The sequence below is a fragment of the Hydractinia symbiolongicarpus genome, chromosome 7, assembly GCF_029227915.1.
Source record: "Hydractinia symbiolongicarpus strain clone_291-10 chromosome 7, HSymV2.1, whole genome shotgun sequence".
NCBI classification, from domain to species: domain Eukaryota; kingdom Metazoa; phylum Cnidaria; class Hydrozoa; order Anthoathecata; family Hydractiniidae; genus Hydractinia; species Hydractinia symbiolongicarpus.
The window spans coordinates 19,765,929-19,785,887 of NC_079881.1; the positions used below are offsets into that span (position 1 = coordinate 19,765,929).

General features: G+C 33.1%; 2 protein-coding genes and 1 long non-coding RNA gene across 4 annotated transcripts; 1 reads left to right on the forward strand and 2 right to left on the reverse strand.

The window, feature by feature from the left end:
* Positions 1-3,489: 3,489 nt before the first annotated feature.
* LOC130649561 (uncharacterized) lies at positions 3,490-5,502 on the reverse strand. 2 transcript variants are annotated; one of them, XM_057455858.1, is made up of 5 exons: positions 5,353-5,502; positions 4,813-4,960; positions 4,052-4,131; positions 3,781-3,866; positions 3,490-3,601 (listed from the first exon to the last, which is right to left on the reverse strand). In XM_057455858.1, the coding sequence occupies exons 2-5, from the start codon at positions 4,943-4,945 to the stop codon at positions 3,508-3,510; spliced, it is 393 nt and encodes a 130-aa protein (XP_057311841.1). In that variant the 5' UTR covers positions 4,946-4,960; positions 5,353-5,502; the 3' UTR covers positions 3,490-3,507. The 2 variants fall into 2 exon arrangements, with proteins under 2 accessions (XP_057311841.1, XP_057311842.1); XM_057455859.1 differs by having other exon boundaries at positions 4,813-5,074; positions 5,353-5,370.
* LOC130649560 (UPF0193 protein EVG1-like) lies at positions 5,389-18,930 on the forward strand. Its single transcript, XM_057455857.1, has 5 exons — positions 5,389-5,663; positions 13,458-13,520; positions 15,768-15,962; positions 16,937-17,077; positions 18,154-18,930. Exons 1-5 carry the CDS (start codon positions 5,465-5,467, stop codon positions 18,270-18,272), a joined length of 717 nt encoding a protein of 238 aa, XP_057311840.1. The 5' UTR covers positions 5,389-5,464; the 3' UTR covers positions 18,273-18,930.
* Positions 9,331-15,832, reverse strand: LOC130649563 (uncharacterized). Its single transcript, XR_008983063.1, has 5 exons — positions 11,442-15,832; positions 11,147-11,254; positions 10,859-11,060; positions 10,596-10,775; positions 9,331-10,039 (listed from the first exon to the last, which is right to left on the reverse strand). It is a non-coding gene; the product is annotated as an uncharacterized LOC130649563 (long non-coding RNA).
* Positions 18,931-19,959: the final 1,029 nt, after the last annotated feature.

Below are 19,959 nucleotides of genomic sequence, written 5' to 3' on the forward strand. Positions count from 1 at the left end.
AAAAGTTGTGTCCTTCTGTGTCCGGCAAAGTAAATATTATTTTTGAAGTCACCAAAGTACGTCTCAAATTGAATGTCGCAACGTAAATAGCATGTATATATTTAACACCAATTAAATTTAAATTAATAAAGCTATTATACAATGCAATATTAGCTTTGGGGCCAGAAAGCTTAGAAACGAGGTGGTGATGTCAGTCATTTTTCACTGCGTTGGTAACTAGGAACTACCTGGGACTAAATTGGGTAAGATTCCCGAGCCGGGGTCCCTGAATCCGTTTTTGAATCGAAACCTTGATGACATCAACATTTTCAGGATTAGTGTTTTCAGATTTTTACCATAAAGGCAACGGGTATACATTTGTTTTGTTCTTTGGGGAAAAACTTTGCTGACGTTCGCAAAATTTTATAACCTATATATTTCATTAACCGTTTGTCAAAAGCAACATGCTTCGAGGCATTTTCTTAATCAGAATTTCACTCTATACACGGATGCAATAGGTATACAAATTTCTTGATAAAGTTTTCTGTACATTGGTTGGTTTTTCCTGACGTTTTAAACCCTTTTGTGAGAGTTTGTGAAAAGCACATGATCATATAGTTTCTAAATTTGTTTCCCTATATGGACGCGTCATTGCTAACCCGTATATATACTTGTACAACAAGCTAAACCGAAGATCAGAATATGTAGGACTGGCGAATTCGTAGATTTCAATAGGCTAATGTTATAAACGTTTTGGGGGGTATAACTTTTGGGAGTGGGAGGTAAGCTTTAAGTGCATGTTTTAATAAATTTCTACTTTTCAACCTGATTTTATGTTGTTTAAATATTTTGCCTATGTGATGCCTGTGGATGGCGATACTAAAATCACAACATTACGTCACCCCACAACTCATCTGATGTCTGCCAGATTAGATAGAAAATCGTGAGGACTTGGTATTCTATCTAATTTGACAGACATGTGAATTTGAATATACCTTGCCAATGAAATAAAAAAAATTACAATAAATTTAAATTTGTGTGTGCAGCAAATTTTAAAAATATAAAATAGCTGCATAAATAGTTAGCTATGAAAAAAATTATGCACGTAATGAATCGCTTTTTCCTACTTTTAGGTTCAACATTGACAACCATCATTCGACAGAGTATAAAAAAAGAAGCTAGGTATTCAGACAATCAGATATTCAGACTTGAACTATAAATTGAACTTACTGAACTTTGAGTTGAATTTATTGACACTTGTTTGGTGAACTTATTGGTTATTGGTGAACTCACTGAATTTTTTGAGCCCGCTGCGAAATAATGTGTTTTTTATATAACATGACAGAGGTTTCTCCATTTTTAAAGGTTCTTTTTTCTTGGTCACACGTCCCCACTGCTATTGTGAACCCAGCGTATGAAACTGCCGCCGTATGGTTCTTCTACTTTCCGGTGATGTTGAAACTAATCCTGGGTCTCTGTTTTAAAGTCGGTGCAGGGATCTTTTCATCAAGGGGATGTCAGGCTTGGAACATTTATTGGTACACAATGTATGTATAATTCCCTGTTTGCGATCGTTTGGTCCGTTATTAAAAAGGTTTTTTTTTAGAATCCAGGTGATCTTGTACACATGTCTAGGTTACACAAACCAGTGACCTTTCAAATAGCTTGACTGTTGACAACGAAGTCATACAAGTACAAAGTTTAGAAAATATTTTTCATATTGGTACAGACAATAGCACTACTTTACGTACATTTCATAATTCGTCAGATTCCGATAAAGGACAAGAAATGTTGGGCATTACAAGCGCCGTTAGTTTTGCTATAATTTGGGGTCTCCCACAAACTTATGAATTTGATTCACATAGCCGGAATAGTTTGGATAAATAACAGAATGTGGTACATCAGTTCTTTTAAAATTTGATTCATTGCAACATGTTGAAAACTACTTACGCGAAATATATCTGTCCCCTTGAGTTATTGTATGCAGGTGATTTGGTTCTCATAGCAGATTCGATGGCAGAATTAGTTTGAGAAGTGGAAGAAAGGACTAGAAGAGAAAGGGGTAAGGGTGAACACAGCAAAGTCTAAAGTCATGATTGCAGCCGAGTGTGACCTATTAGTTGGAAAGTGACCTTGTTGAGTTTGCAGGAAAGGGGTTGGTAGTAACTCAATTTTTCGTCAGACATGCAAGCATTGGGTACATAAGAAGTGCAGTAGTATTGATGGAAGGTTAAGAGCTGACATACAGTTTGTATGCAAGCATTTCAAAGGTGAGGTTATAGAGAATGAAGTATTTCCAGCTTTAATGATGTACAACAGTGGCTCGTTGAGAACTTCTGTTAGGTGATATGTTGGGCAGTAACGGGGGTGTTGGAAGAAGTGTTACTTGCAGGATAGGTTCTGCTTGGAAAAAGGTCAGAGAGTTACTTCCTTTGTTGACTAGCAGAGTCCTGTCAATTGAGGTAAAAAGTAGGTTGTATGAGGCCTGTGTAAGAAGTGTTATGTTGTACGGTAGTGAGACATGGGCAGTGAAGCAGGAAGATCTTGACCGTATAGAAAGGAATGATATGAGAATGGTTAGGTGGATGTGTAACGCCAGTCTGAGAGACAGAAGGAGTTCAGATGAGCCAAGAAGCAGGTCTCCGTCTCCGTAGAATTAAAGATGTTATCCAGATAAGAAGATCTATCTAAGAGGGTCATTAATATACCCCGTCCAACCCATGCTAGCATGGAAAAACGGACGTTAAGGTGAGAATGATGATGGTCAAGGTGTCTCGAAACTCAGTATTTTAAAATACTGACAACTATGAAAAGATAACCGATAAAATTATGCTTTTCTATTCATGGAAAGATAAAACTTTATATTTGTTATATGTAACCGATCTTTGTATAAGCGTTTAATTAAATTGTTTAGCCATACCGATGTGTTCCAAAATAAAAGGGGGAATCTAAAATGTTCCAATAAAAGCTATGAAATAAGGAATGTCTTAACCAAGAGAAATCGTGTACTGTAATTTTCGCTGAGGAAGAAACTAAGTATAAATCTAATGTTTACTTAGAATCTGCAAGAACAGATGTTATAGGAGAAGTAGCTGTATTATCCAAAACTAGTTAACCCTCTTTATACAAACATGTACATCGACATACTACCTTCCTAGATAAACTTTTTGCGACAAAATTCAAGGACCAAAATTTTTAGCGGTTACGTATTTGATTTCAACTAAGCTAAAGTTCATCCTGTACATAGCCAAGATGGTTTTGCATACGGACCCAAATGTAATGTATACATTTAGTTTGAGTGCATGCAGTATTTCTGCGCCACACTGAGCAGAATAGCTGTCAAAATTTTAAGAAACTACAATAAAAACATTTAGCAAAAAAGCTTAAATTCCAGTCCGGAACAGTACTGCATGAATCTGATTGGTCAGAAAAAAGAATATTTTATGTAAGGCAACCCTGCTTATAAATCAGCTGTTTTAAGTATGGCTGAAACAATAAAAAATATTCTGATTCAAAGAGGCTTATATTTTAATAAAAATATCCAAGAATTTTTCCTCCTGTATTTTTTCGTCTTGCTTCTTCATGGTCCATGATTCCTGCTGAAGTGGTCATCACAATATATCTAAACAACAAAGACTCTGTTAAATTTGCAACAAAACGACTTGAAAAATAATTTTTTTCAGATTGATTTACTCAGACAGAAAGGGTAAGTTACACATCACTGACATCAGCAGCAGAACTGGCATTTACCCATTTCATCATAGTAAGTATGAAGCATGCAGTAGACAAAATGCTACTCACCCAAATTGTCGAGATGGAAGAAGATAACTAGACCACTTCTCAATATCCTTTAATTTGACATCGAAACGTGGAGAAATAACGCCACACTATGATGAAAAATATACTATTATTAACAAGTCTAAATAAAAGAAAGCAATCCCACTATATAAATTATGTTAGTTGCTCAGATTAACAAGTGGTTCTCAACACAAGAATTCTGCGACTCTAGTCTAATACACTTGGTGTTCATCACAGCCACAAAAGTTTCAATGTTTTGTAATTACCAGCTTACCTTGTTAATTCTGCCGTTAAGATTTACAACAATTTTGCCAGCTCTATGGTCATCAATAACTTCAAACTCACCAATGTAACCTTAAAAGTAAAACTCTTTTATGGAAATCTGCAAGTAGGAAACAAATCATTTACGTATCTTAATTAAAAAGTTCAGATAAGCAAGTTAGAATCAGAATTCATAACCCAGTGCAAATCATCATTACATTGACATTCATAGAGCAATATACAGAGAAATTAGAGGATTGAAAGTAAAACAGGGTGGCTGCATTTTCTAAGAAAAAGCGAATTCTAAGGAACTTTTTGTTTTTCTTAGCTTAAACCTATTAATTTCTGAGGTCAAAAAAATGTATAATATTATTATTAGTGTAAGTGAAAGTATCGGATTTAAAAAGGAGATTTCGTCGCAACTCTTATGCCCAGCCTGTTTAAAACGTGATGCCATCAATACAAAAAATATCGCTGTACAATTTCTGAGATGCAAAGCAGCACATTCGATTGACCTGGTTACAAAGGCTTGCACATTGAATCCAAGTCTTACTTTTCAGTCTTTCTTTGTTTTTGTTGTTTGCAGTTTAGTTGTTCAGAAAAAGATTAGAAAGCTGGTATCAATATTTAGCTAGCAATAAGTTTCTCTCAGTGCTTAATAGCATGTTCTGTTCACAGGCACAAGGCCTCGAACCAGAGGTGTCAGATATGTTGCTAAATTCATCATGGAGAAACAATTAATAGATAACATGAGCAAACATTACCAGGACTCACCATGTTTCATCATGACGGTAAGAAATTTAATAATGACTTTTGATCCAGGTCTGATCAGAACTTGCCGTTGTCCTCTTCTTTCTGCATTTACCATGCAGTTAAGGCAATCATTTAACACACTGACTCGAACCATGTTTATGGATTGCGGCTTTAATATATAGAAAATATGATACGTTAATAGTTAGAACATATGTAACTAAAAACGTCATATTCTCGAGAACTGTGAAGTCCATCACCATGGTGCTGTCTTCCCTCATCAGTTCTGTTTAAAAGTGATGGATAGAAACTATAATTTACACAATGGCGTTAAAATTCAATAGATGAAAACGCTAAAAGGTTTCTACACTTGCGAAACATGTTTAAGAGCTCAGACAGCCAAGGGTTGTATCAACATTGCATTCAGGAATCTAGCATCCTTTTTTATCATCACTGCTCTTAATTACATCAAAAGATAGAAGTATTGTATGTGTTTTCCAGTTCCAAACTATCTATTACATCAGTTCTACCAAGATTCAATGGATTTCCATAGATTTAACTTACCTCTTCTCCTGACGAAGCCTGTTTTTGAAAGGATTGAAGTCGTGAATTTATCGCATATCACCACCACACGAGGAAACGTTGACAATTTTGCTACGCCGCCGTTCTGTGAAATATGCACGACTTTTTTCCTCGCGGACTGTGGCCAGCCTCCATTTGTCGTTTATGGCAGAAAAGAGTGTGTTCCTTGAAGTTTCGGCGGTTAGACCACAACTTAAAAACAAATATGGCGTCGGGTAGAGTACGTTCGGGAGGAAACATGTTTGGAACACCAAAGCCTCAAGTCAGTAAGGAAACACAAGAACTCCTAAACCGTGAGAGCATGTTTTTACTTTTTGCTTTTGTTATAAATATGAATTTTTTTGTTTGTTTCTACAGCAGTAAGTTCCTTTGTCTTTAATACCTCGCAAACGGGGATAAAAATGTTACGAAAAAGTAATTTGATGATGATATGCCCTCTTCAGTCAGGGTGCGACGGTAGGCTAATTAGGGCATACCACCTATTTAGACGACTCATTGTAGCCTAGTTAGGCTATATGTAACCTAGTTAAGACATTACAATATTTAATGGCTTTTCACACATTCCTAAGAAAAAACGAAGTGGCTACAAGTACGTGACTGTACTTTTACTTTTTTTGCTAGAAGTACACAGCTGTTTCGAAGCGGACAAAAATGTTACGAAAAAATAATTCAAATTACCCTCTCAGTTATAACAGGATATCTCAAAAACGAAATAAAATTTTTATATTCTGCAAAAAGAATATTAATCTCAGATAGATGGTCCATATTATTAAAAGAAAAAAAATTTTGGACACCTGTCCGAAATTGGTATATTTAGGCCAAAATGTCTAAAAATGACTTAAAAATTATCATTTAGATGAATGTCTTCCACAATATCTCTAGAATAAAGTTAAGGAAATATGTTTTTTATGGTCCACAGGTTAGGTTAAATATCTGGAATGAAAATCACTTAATTTTTTTACTGTCCGAAATTGTCCAAAGGGTTATTTTTGAGCCAAATGTGAGACCTATGTGAAAAACGGCCTTTAGAGCCTCAATGTATGCTTAAAGTTTGTTTATTAACTGAATAAAAAACATTACTTTGGATTCTAAGGCCATTAAAGATGATGTAGATGACATATTAGTCTGTCCGAAATTGTCCAAAGGGTTATTTTTGGGCCAAATGTGAGAAATTATGTGAAAAACGGCTTTTAGAGCCTGAATGTATGCTTAAAATTTGTTTATTAACTGAATAAAAAACATTACTTCGGATTCTGAGGCCATTAAAGATGGTGTAGATGTAATATTTATCTGTCCGAAATTGTCCAAGAGTCAGCTTTGGTCCTAAGGGTTTTTGGGCCAAATATGTGACATCATACATTAAATAAAACGTCATTCAGAGTCGACAGTTTCAACATTCTAGTTTATCATGCTAGTAGAAAATATCTCAAGTTATGCATAAATAGTTTATTTATTATATAAATTAAATATATACAAAGCGTGTCAGGATTAACGATTCACTTAGTGATGAATTTAGTGTAAATGTTGGTGTACATCAGGGTTCTGTACTTAGTCCTTTGTTGTTTATCCTAGTCTTAGAAGCGCTGTCGATGGAGTTCAGAACAGGTTGTCCATGGGAGTTATTGTATGCAGATGATTTGGTTCTCATAGCAGAGTCGATGGAAGAATTAGTTAAAAAATTTGAGAAGTGGAAGAAAGGACTAGAAGAGAAAGGTAAACACAGCAAAGTCTAAAGTCATGATTAGTAGCATTGCAGCCAAGTGTGACCTTGTAGTTGGAAAGTGGCCTTGTGGAGTTTGCAGGAAAGGGGTTGGTAGTAACTCAATTTTTTGTCAGACTTGCAAGCATTGGGTACATAAGAAGTGCAGTGGTATTAGTGGAAGGTTAAGAGCTGACATACAGTTTGTATGCAAGCATTTCAAAGGTGAGGTTATAGAGAATGAAGTTTTTCCAGCTTTAATGATGTACAACAGTGGCTCGTTAGAGATAGTTGAGAACTTCTGTTACTTAGGTGATATTTTGGGCAGTGAAGGGGGTGTTGGAAGAAGTGTTACTTGCAGGATAGGTTCTACTTGGAAAAAGTTCAGAGAGTTACTTCCTTTGTTGACTAGCAGAGTCCTGTCAATTGAGGTAAAAGGTAGGTTGTATGAGGCCTGTGTAAGAAGTGTTATTTTGTATGGTAGTGAGACATGGGCAGTGAAGGAGGAAGATCTTGACCATTTAGAAAGGAAGGATATGAGAATGGTTAGGTGGATGTGTAACGCCAGTCTGAGAGACAGAAAGAGTTCAGATGAGCTAAGAAGCAGGCTAAGTCTCCGTAGAATTAAAGATGTTATCCAGATAAGAAGGTTGAATTTGGTTGGGGCACTTGGAAAGAATGGAGGAGGATAATTGGGTAAGAAACTGTAGAGACTTGATAGTTCCTGGGGCAAAGCCGAGAGGCAGACCAAGAAAGACTTGGCAGGAGGTTATAAGGACAGACTTTGATACACAGGAATTAAACCTTGATTTAAGATTCCTTTGCAACTGGCTCCGGGCCAAAAAAATATCCCTAAATGCTAGTAAAACAGAAATCATCCTTTTTACCCATCCAAACAAATCTATTGACTATGATATCAAAATAAAAATCAACGGCCATAAAATTTTACCTTCTGAATCTGTTAAATATTTAGGGATCACTCTGGACAAACATTTAAAATGGCATATACACATAGATAATCTTAAAGTAAAACTATCCAGATCCATTGGGATATTATCTAAAATAAGACACTATATTTCCTATAATATTTTAACTAATATATATCATGCTTTCTTTTCATCACATCTAACTTAATGTAAAATATGGGGACATAACAAAAGCACCTACCTGAATAGAATTATCTCCCTTTAAAATAAAGCAATTAAAATTATGAACTGCAAACCTGCAAACAGCCCTACTTCTCTATTATTTAATAAATCCAAAATACTTACTTTTCCTGACACAATTAAGCTGAAAGACTTTTTATTTGCGTATGATCATTATCATAAAAATTTGCCTAAACCTCTGCAAGGCATTTTCTCTCTGGTTGCAAATACTCATACCCATAATACTAGAAATGCATCAAACAATAACCTAATACTTCCAAATGTTAGTACCACTCGGTATGGAATTTATAGTATAAAATATCAATCAATCCGTTGCTGGAATACAATTAATAACCAACACAGTGATAAAAAGCTGTCATCACTATCTAAAAACCAGTCCAAAAAAATAATTACAAATCAATTGTTAAGTAAATACTTATAAGGAATATATATAAACTAATAATTTATTTGCTTTTCTTAAATTTAAATTTAAGTTTAATTAGTTATTCATTTTTTGTATATATATAGCTATATTTTTTTTATTTAATTTTGTTTAATTTTTGTTTATCTTATTTCATTTATTGATTTTTTGTTTGTTTTTCTTGTGTTTTTTTGTTTGTTTTGTCTTTGTCTTCTAATTGATTTCTACCACGTATATATATATATATATGTCTATCTTATTTTTTTTTGTTGACAGGGGGCTAGTTCTTGATTAGATTTATCTATTTGACTAGCTCTCCTGTTAGGTTAGATTATTGCATTATTTATACTCTAGACAATTTATTTTTTTTAAAAAGTTTATTTTTTGTAATCTAACTTAACAAATAAATGTATTTACTTACTTAAGGAAGTTGAGTTTAGATCTAACACAGTCTAGATCAGATTGGAAGAGGGTCATTAATATACCCCATCCAACCCATGCTAGCATGGAAAACGGAAGTTAAGCCGAGAATGATGAATGATGATGAAAGCAATCATTTTGTGTTTCTTTATAAATTGTATAAAATAGCACCCAATCTTGTGATAAAGCCAAGATTAGCTAGCTAGCCAAAAACATCATTAATTTCAACAATTTCATCTTGAGAAAGTCCACCAAAGTCTTAACTAAATATAAAAAAGAAGTATTAAGTGACTTAGCTACAAAACACGATGCAAAATGCAAAACTGTAGGACCAAAATATAGCTACTCTTTATAGAAAAATACAAAACAGAAGAAAAAAGATTAGAAAAGATAACAATTATCCACGTTTGAAGTTTTACAAGCTATAAAACAATTTCTTAAAATCAAGGGTGACTTATAGCAAAAAAATAATATTAAAATCCCTGCAAAATAAAGTAGTTTACTGTTTTGTCCCTTACCTCGTGCTCTGCCAAACTTTAGCTAGCTTCAAAATTGCTAAGACACTGTTGTCTCGCTTATCCAACATTTTCAAAAAATCCCGGTTTCGGACTAGGATTCCCGGGTCGAGTAATCAAGTTAAAAGTAATCACCGGGTTGCCATAATTTTGCTGGGAAAAACCATACCTACCAAAACATTAAACGCCATCACTGTGACTTGCTTACAAGTTTAGATAATTATTTAATTAGACAGAAAAGGGATCACACTACATCAAATCGCCGTGCACCACTTTGGCAACTTTTTCTCCTCTTTTTTAGCGCCTAAAGAAGACTTTAACTTAAAATTTAAGTAGTTTATAGTTTGCGAGACGAACGGTGCACGGTACCGGCCAATAGAACCATGTTTCCATGCCCACCATACCAATTTTCAAGTCCGTAGCTAGTAGCGCGGCGTTGGTACAAGGTTGGAAAGATGGTATACTTTCGCTAAAAATAATGTTTTTTTTAGTTTTGTGTGTTTTGTTCGACAAAATAACTCGAAATTTATAACACACATGTATAACATATTTACATATTTAAAAAGGAGAAAAGTAGATCGTTTTAATACTTTTTAATTCAGTAAAATTAAAACAATACAAAAAAAGTTTCAATAACTTAAAAAATGATAAAAATACAAAATTTCCAAAAAATTGTGGAAGCCATCTTAATTTTGTCAGCGGTTTGACCGTAACGAAACAGCCGTGAGTACGGCATTCACGTATTTTTACTATTTTTTGCTAGAAGTACGGCATTTACGTATTTCTTTTTTCTAGAAGTCGCTTGGCCAGCGGGTTGGTTGAGAGTTGACAATGAAAAGATGTTTTCTTTTTAGGGTTCTCTGTACTAGGAGCTTTTATTTACATCTCTACAACTTTGACCACGTATGTTACAAGGCTGATTATATGTTTTCAGGCTACGGTCATGTTAAGAATATTATCAAGAAGATATGATGCTCATATTAGTCAAAAAAAGAACATTGAGGCTGCAACGAAAATATGTGTACCTTTGTCAAATAGTTCAGCTTTAATGTGTGGAATGAAGAACACAGCCACTTCATGCATGTGTCTAATTGTGATTCAGTAAACGCTCCACTATGAAAGTAATGTGCCAGATGATGTTTTTTAATTGTTTCGTCGCTGTGACGATTGAAAAAAAGATTATGTCTCCAGCACCACAGTTGCCCCTAAGGAAAATTTGTTAGTTATTATCTTACATTTATTTCCGCATCGGAATTTTTTATTATAGAAGAATAGTAACTACACTCACTTTCATTTAAATTTACCTGGCACACTTTTCATTTCTTCAAGTAGCTGTTGTACATTATTTCGGCCACTCTCGTTGTTTTTTGAGCTCATGTTATGAAGGTCTTTCAAGATAACATTTTTCCCACACAGATTGGAAATATGGTTTTGAATTTCACTTTTAACATTTGTGATGCCTGCAGCGAAAGGTTTTCATCAAAACATTCCTGTAAGAAAAAACGGAATATTTGACTCGCCGCAAGTATGATATACGGTCAGGTTTTTTTCTGTGCATACGATCAAGGTGACTTACTTTAGTTACATGATGATTATGTTCTCCTGTAATTGATTTCACATACAGTTTTTGTCCAGAACTTTTTACCCTCACTTTGATAAGGTATGTAATCCCATTTTGTAAGTTCTAAAATTTATAATTCAGAAGGTACAAGTATTGGCAAGTGCACTGGTAAAGAAATTACATAATCTAGTTATCCCAGTTAATAATTAATAAGTTGCAAAAAAAGTGATAGTAATGTAATCTTTTCACAGAAAAATAATTTTTAAAACAAAAAAAAATACGGATAGCAATATATATAAAAAAAACTTACGTATTATGTTTGCGCTTCCCAGTAGAAGCTGATTTAAATTCTTTCCCCCCATGAATGCAAGCGTAGTCTATTTTTGCATACCTCAACTCTTCCCAAAAACTTTCTTGCTAGCTCTTTTTGCTGCACTTTCTACTGATCTTGAACTCCTTACATACAGTTGTGTAAAAGTTGACTTTTCATGCTCATTAATAGCCTTTAGCAATTCGTCAAAACCACAAATCTACCAACATTCATTTTCAATAAATTAATTTTTTTTAATCAACAACAATTCTTTCACTTGTAAATAACTCACGAGGAATGTTATTTCGCACCTTCTGCAATATTCTCCACACCACGCACAAAGGGCGTCAGTGGTGATTTTATGTACGCTGACCAGCATTTTACGCATTCACGTAATTGTAGCAAAAAAAAATTAAAATACGGTCACGTACTTGTAGCCACTTCGAAGAAAAGAACGCAAAGATTCTTTGTTCAGAATAGATAGTCTACAGGACCATGGTTCGAAAGTTGTCACTCGATTTCCTTTATCTTCACACCACCTGTAAATATTCCTAATATTTTTGTATGACTTTTTTTAATGACTAGTTCTGAGAATAGTTTATGCAAAAAAGGTGTGATATTTTAAAATGCTTTTAATTCACCAAAACTTTATTTTGATATAATTAATGTATAATTTTTAGAAAGCCTATAACTTGAAGGTTTAAATGACCCCTCTCCTACAAATGCGATCTCTTTTACAAAACTACTAATTTCTCAAGTTTGCTTTTTTGTGATCACAAGACTTTTTGTTTTTGCTAAGCGTGCTCTCCACCCCACATCCTTTATACTTGTGTAAAAGAGATTTAAAACGTAAGTGATACTCTTAAAAATTTAACACTGTGAAAAAGAGCTTTTAAGTTTCTTACAGAAGTCTTATACTTCTGCATAATAATTGATCACTATGGTAATGACTATTTGTTAACAGGTTTTTCACATCTTCTGTTTATGCTGCATGTGTTCCCTCACATTTGCAATTATATGCACTTAAGTATGGGTAAAACAAAAACAAACTCTAGAAACAAAAATCTTTTCGACTAGTGCTAGCTTGGCGATCGACAGTAAAAACCTTTTGCTTTAATCTTATTTTAGCTAGGGAGTCAAATATTTTTGTTTTGGATTTTCTTCTTTTTTGATAATATAAAAGTTTTATGACGATAGGACATTTTTATTTGCTGTTAACTTATAAACTGGCTTCGCCTTGTTTTTCACAGTAAATTATATTCAACTTTGGAAGACAAAAAAGAAAAAGAAAATATCCTGATGGGAAATAGGAGAAAAATTTCAAAAAATTCTTTTAGCTACATACAAAAATCATTTTCCTCTTTGAGTCGGCTATCAGTTATAACCTTGAACATAATCGAGTAGTAAAAATTGATACCCAATATGATTACGCGTGAACAAATATTTGATCTTTATCGCATAACAAAAAAGTAATTTATGAAAAAAAATCTTTTTGGGATAATAATCTATCTTAAATACATTATTTTTACAAATATTTTTGCACCATTTCAAAGCCCAGATCACTTCTTGTAATGACATGTCAACCCAAATATTTTGCCACTAAGTAAGTCACACCATATGGAGGCTTCTTTGTACCAAGTTTCGTCACTTACAACCAAACCAAACTTAAAACCAAACTGAACTTGGGTTAACCCTGGACTATGCCAACATTCATTCGGCCATGTTAAAACCTGGTCTCCCGCACAAAGTGCGAGAGTTATAACCACTACCGTGCCATTGCTTTGAAACTAACTTGGTTTTGGCTATCATAAATTTCACTTTCAAAGATAAAAGAAAGATGGTGACTATATAGCTCTGGTTGTCTAGATTTTGCCATTTGAAATTATTGTGAGTGGAGAAAATATTTTGAGCATCTTTTTTTCAGTCATTGTTTACACAATATTCGATAGAACTTTGAAGCAATTATACTATTTGATAAGCTCTACAAAAAATAATTATACTTTTACTTGTGTTTAGTAATGATGAAGGAGTCAAAACTCACAAATTTTCAAAGAAGACAACTAAATTCAACCATAAAGGGTACGTATATATATATAGTAATGCTTTGTTTACACTAGCAGGTTGAGCCTTAACTTATTATGTTCCCTCGTGCAGTGGTTATACCTCTATATGGACTGTATAAGTGCAGATAGCAAGAAAATTAAATAACAAGATCACTGTTGTGCTCAATAGAAGATAAAAAACAACAACAAGAGCCCTCATGCTTGCACGTTATTTATTTTGTATTCAACTTTTCAATTAAAAAACATTTTTTTGCAGTCTTCACTCAATGTTGAGTTTATAATGTTTCATACAATGTATCTAATGATTAAAACATTTATCTAACATTAATCTATTGATTAAAAGAAGAAGAATGAAGTTTCTTTTCTTGAATTTTTTGTTAATGATGTTGAGTGAGTTTTATATTTTATCTACATCTTAATTTTGAAACAAAAACAGGAAAGTGAAATAGCTTTTTTAAATAGTGGTAACTGTCAATAGTTTTATTATTTACCAGAAAAACCCAGAAAATCAACCTATAATATCCATTTTGTAGCGGCGATGGCAGCCCTCGAAATAATTTTTGGAGACTCGTCAGACAAAATGTCCGCCACATTTCCAGTCCGGGCGGACATGTCCGTAGCTCGTTTCAAACTTTTGTCGGACAAAACGTCTCTGTCTTGGTCAGACACTTTTGAATCTCAGAATTATTGAATAGTTCTGGTCCTTCTAATCCACGGGCAAGCCTATTCATAGCCAATCTGACCATCCTAGCTAATTCACTGACTCCTGACTTAGTTAAAATAACTACGTAGAGATAATTCTCTTTTGCCCGGCCCCTTCATCGTTCTTAACCAGGTCTTACACCAGAAATCCAGCCATGCGGTGCTTAACTAATACAGAGGTGAACACTGATAGAGGCGCATAAACCAAGTCTGCAAAACTGCACTTACAGGCGGAACAGACATTTTATCATGGATTTAATTGTAGATAATTTCTTCATTTGATAAAACAATTGAAAACCATAGTAGGTCCGAATTTAATTGAGTTTTTTCTTTATGCCACAAGTGTTTTTATTCAAACAATTAAAAAACGAAACCCAAGCGAAGCATATATTTGCCTATTTGCTTGTGATGACCTGAAAAATAAACAATAAATTTATGAAAATGACAGTATAGTCATGCATACTATTTCGGATTTAGATAGAAAAGGAAGTAAAGATTTATAGAGTCACTATATGTAGACGCTCGATCATCTTGTTTGGGATTCACAATTCAAAACGTCCCCCACTTTTCTACCGAAAAATGAATGCACAACAAAGATTAACCTCGGAGCCAGTATCGCACACGTAACATCCCTTGCACGTGCATTTTACCCCACACGGTTACTTGATTTCCACATGGGAATTATTGCACACTTACTCAAATATTCCTGAAAAAGCCTGCATAATAAGGTAATATGCAATAAAAACATGGTTCTAATGCATAAAATAACCCACAAAGGTTATGCAGGAAAAACAGTGGTTATTTGTTAAGTTCAACCACCATCATGCTCTTTTTTTGTCAATTTCGTGTTACTACAGGGATTATGTGCATCTACAAGGGAGAACAATATTTTAAAATGTTTACAGTGTGCCGTTTTGAAGAAGTTTACTGCAAGCTGTGAATGTCTTTATGTATAGCATTCATTGAATAAGATTTATTAAATTTCTGGGGCCTTAAATATTAAACAAGCATTACTCAGGCCTTAAGTAAAAACTTAGCTAAAAAATTTGACAATGACATCATCAAATTTGCAGAAATAGGAAAACACAAGCCTAAGTTTGAAATACGTAAAAAATTTAGTCACACTAATATGACACACAAAAATAATGTAACAATATATATTAATAAGTCACCCAAAGCTTATAAAAACTTTTTTAAAGAATACTGTTGTACATTTATACACACTTGTCAAGTTTTTTGTACTTCCTTATCCTTGTAAAGCAGGTAAAATCATAACATTTATGACGTAATATTTTTTATGATTTAACAACTCTAAGGAAATATAGTGTTTTGGTATTTTTATAAAATTGTTTTGTCCGAATTGGATTATAATGTCATATAAGTTTAAAGCCATTATGGGTAGCTTTTGGGATAGCAAAAATGATGGAAAAACACAATTTTTATTTTTTTGAACACAAATGCTTCTTTAATTCTACATTAATGTTTTCCAAAATAAAAAAAAAGTCTCATCGTATCTAACTGTAATTTTCTTAGTTTTTGAGATTTTCAAAATCATTTTTAGATGGTAAATCTTTGCCGGCTTCTTGTAACCCTACGAGCAGTCAGTCAAAACAAAAGGCATCTCCAACACCTAGTCCTGTCGCACCAAAAGTCCTTAACGGAAGACATTTAGCTATGTCTGGCAAACGCAGGAAAGATACAATTGATACAATGGTACAGGATGAACCTAAGGATGTGTACAGACCTCTGCCTGGAAGTAAGTGCATTACATTTGCATATTTAAAAGATGACTTTAACGTATATAATGTGTTATTCCTAACTGATCTAAAAAAACAGTTGTTATGAAAAAACTCCATTATTTGATTGGTTTACAGCTTATTTTAACATGGCTTTGTATGAAGGTATACTAACCAGTTTTGAAAGCCATTATTAAAATGGTATATAACATAACGTAAACAAATAAACAAACGTAAAGAAATAAACAACATTTTCATATCACACAAAAAATATAAAAGTAGTTCAGCTAAAACCATCTTTTCGTCTCAATTTATAAAAGCAATGATTCAAATTTGTTTTGTGAACTTACAAAACTTGGAAATCGAACAATCTTGAATTCCAAAAGTATTAAATTCATGCATGCATTGCTTGTGAATAGCCAAAAAATAGCTTTGTTGTTTTTTGTTTACAAAGTAATATTTATTTTTTGATAAGATGCAGTCAGTCAATAAAAGTCAGGTCAATAAAAGGGATACTGACTGGTTTTGATGTTGCACTATAAAATACAAAGGTCAGGGCACAGACCAAGCAAGCTTGGTCTGTACTTTTGAACTCGGTCTTTGTATTTCACAGTACAACATTAAAACCCAGTCAGTATCCATTAAATAAAGAAGCAAACCGTGTATTAGAATTGGCGACAATTTATAACTAAATATTGTGACAGCTGATTGTGACAATTTTTTTGCAACATACAAATTTTGGCTTCATATGAAAGCTAATTTACAAGAAAATATCCACAACTTACAACTAGCCATCCCATCTTGGTCGTTTTTTTCGAAGATGGTATTAGATATGCAGATAAACACAAATCAAACACTTTCCTGAACTATTTTTTTAGACTAACATTACTTTCTCTAGTTAATGCAAGAATGATAGTAATGTCTATTTTAAAAGATTTGTTGAATGTATCTTGGTCATAAAAATTACCTGTGGGGCAATTTGGCATGTTTTTAGAATTGATCACCGAAAAAGATAAAAGGAAACTTCAAAACAAAATGGCATATGGTGTTGACATACCAGAAGTTAGTTTGCCAGTTAAACACCAACCACTTGCTGTCAATACTAATGAAGAAGAGATAGATGAGTTTGATATTGGTAAGTTTAGCGATTCTGAATAATATTTATAATTGTTTTTCATGGCTACTGATGCAATAGTTTCATGTATTTTTGTTAAAAAAAACGTAAGAGCCTGTACAAGATTTTTTTACGAAGAATATTTTGTAGAGGTCAGTCCTCTAGTTTTGAGAACTTTTTTAGGCTTTGTTGGTAAAATGTAGAACAAGGTTTCCTTTTAGTTCTTATAAAAAACCGTAATCGGATGAATCTCTCAGATTACCTAAGCGTATAAATAAAATTTTCAAAATAAATATATTCAAATTTTGCATGTAGCTAAAAAGTATAAGAATACATAAAGCAGTAGGGAGAACCTAAAAAAAAAAGGCAAACCTTGTCGATATAAAAGCTAGATTTCTGGGAAGATAGGACAGAGGATTTATACTTCTCACACTCTGCAGTTATAGTGGCATTTTTTACTCAAAGCGACTATTTTTAACAGGCAGGCAACCATTTTGAACAGAATATGGCTATTATTATTGAGAAGAGATTAGTCATTAGATGTCTTCCATCATACACTTTCCTCATCGTTATTTCGTTCATCTTTAGGACAACTAAATCTGCAGGAATTCCCCCAAAAATCTACATGCAACTATTTTAAACAGACAGAAGAGCTATTTTTACATAAATGTCATTTTTTATATCTATTATTTGTGTGTAACCCACAAAGTTTACACACAAATAAAATAATTATTTCTCCAGCATATGTAATCAACATAATTTGTAACCATACTTACTGGATTGTTAAATTACTGAGCCTTTTGTACACAATAATATTGTATATATCTCATAAAAATTTATCAAATAATTTGTGGGTTTCTTTGAAAATTCCAAAAATTATCCCCTTTTTCCCCTTGTCGTATATTGTTTACACTTTCCCCCATATTATTTAACCCTCCCCCTTCATTATTTACACCCTCCCCCCTTTCCTCTCCCCCTCCCCGATTTACCATTATTACTCTGCGTCAGTAAGCTTATAAACAAAAACTTGCAAAGCGTGTTTTGTTGTAACTGTTGTTATTGTTGATGATGTTACTCTTGTTTTGGTTATTTTTTAGTGTTGGACGAGATTGAAGAACGTAGACAATTTCTGAAAGATATGGAAAGTTTAGGACAAGGAAAAAAGTATCGTACAATTATACAAACTGAAATATCTCAGGTAATTTTACAAAATTAGCGTCAAATTGATCTTAAATGCATTGTTAGTAGTTCCCAGCGTATAGCAATAGAGCTATCGAAACATAGCCCAGAATACACTTGCTTGTTCATGACATAATAATATCTATATTATTCCACAACAAAAATTCTAAGCATACTACCATGTAAGGAAAATTAATCATCATTGAACACTGATTTACAAAAATGCAGCTGCTGTGAACTCTTTAATAGAAAGTTCTATGTTAGGCTTTCTCCTCTTCCCTCACATGTGAGATCCAAAAAAAGAAAAAGTCAAATTCTGTACAAAACATGTAATAATTTTTTATTTTTATTTTTGCATGTAAATAAACTTGCCTTTTTTTTACTTTTGAATTAAAACGAAAAAAATTCGAATTGTCTTTTTTCTGTTGTGATCCCATTTATTTCACGTCGCCAATAATTTCCCAACCTAAAATATATTTGCCATGCCTGCCGACTTCATGTTTCACTTGGCAATGTATTTTGTGATATATAGAGAAACTTTTAAGTCTAGAGAGAAATTGACTTTGAAACATTTACAATTTGAGTTCTAGGTTAAACAAGTAACTTACCAGCGTGAATATAGAACATTTGTTACCTCGTCGGCAATTTCCCAATGCTGATGAGAATCAGAAAGGCTGCATTAAAAATTCTTATGCTGAACAGTTTATAAATATAGAGTTATATAAATATAATTTTTCCTTTAGAAAATCAAAGAGCTGGAAGTAATCGACAAGAAACGCACCAGTGAATTAGAATCAAGATTGACGAAAGAGAATCAAGAAAAAACCTGAATATCTGTTAAAGACTGAGAAAGTGATAATCTTTTCATGATACCTAGGCTTGGTAAATTCAAAGTAATCGAACAAGTATATATTTAAAACATCATTGACAGATTTAGTTTCAGCTGATTTCATTTTTGTTCTTTAACAATGGAAAGTACAGAGTGCTTATTGTTGTGAAATATGTTATGATTTTGCCAGGAATTTTGTGTAACAAAATGTGTTTGAATTTTCTCATGGATGGTAATCCTTGTAAAGAGAATTTTTTTTTGTATAAGCAATTGAAATTTCAAAATGAGGCTTGAGGATGTTAATGAAAAAAGTACTTTTTCAGTCTCAAAATATACTTGGCTATGCTTATTGGCAAAAAGATTTATTGGAATATGCTTATGATAACCACATGATCAGACTCAAAATATTGCATTTGAATTTTAAACATCAGTAATTACAACTTAAATCTCACTACATACATTCAGACATAAATTAAAAAAAAATTCACAAAAAAACTTCACAACATTTTCTTAGCCTTCGCATATTACTTAGCATGTACTTAAACAATGACCAAATTTAAGCCTACAGATGCTTATAAATGTCATGCTTATAAGTGTATTTTTTTGCTAAAATTTGGTATAGTCGATGTGTCACTAAAAATTTAAATTGGTAGAAGAACAGAGGGAATATTTATTCAGAGTGGAGACTTTCAATGAATAGTAGCGAAAGTAAAACCTTAGTAAAAAAAGACGTTTTCATATGTGGAAATTTTTACAGCAATAGTATAATATATATATTTGTTACATTTTTAATGCACACCCAGGATAGCAACACCTTAAAAAAAGTTATTTCTTATTATTTAAATAGATTAATCATTATTTAGTAATTCATACAGATCGTCTTTAACCTGCAGGT

Bases quoted from the DNA above. Each gene is read 5' to 3' on its own strand.
- LOC130649561 (XM_057455858.1), bottom strand. From the start codon at position 4,945: ATGGTTCGAGTCAGTGTGTTAAATGATTGCCTTAACTGCATGGTAAAT. The intron at 3,867-4,051 runs GTAAGCTGGTAA...TTTTCATCATAG, and splicing joins TTAACGGCAGAATTAACAAG to TGTGGCGTTATTTCTCCACG. The intron at 3,602-3,780 runs GTGAGTAGCATT...TTTGTTGTTTAG, and splicing joins CTTCCATCTCGACAATTTGG to ATATATTGTGATGACCACTT.
- LOC130649560 (XM_057455857.1), top strand. From the start codon at position 5,465: ATGCACGACTTTTTTCCTCGCGGACTGTGGCCAGCCTCCATTTGTCGT. The intron at 5,664-13,457 runs GTGAGAGCATGT...ACTTGTGTTTAG, and splicing joins AACACAAGAACTCCTAAACC to TAATGATGAAGGAGTCAAAA. The intron at 17,078-18,153 runs GTAAGTTTAGCG...GTTATTTTTTAG, and splicing joins GATAGATGAGTTTGATATTG to TGTTGGACGAGATTGAAGAA.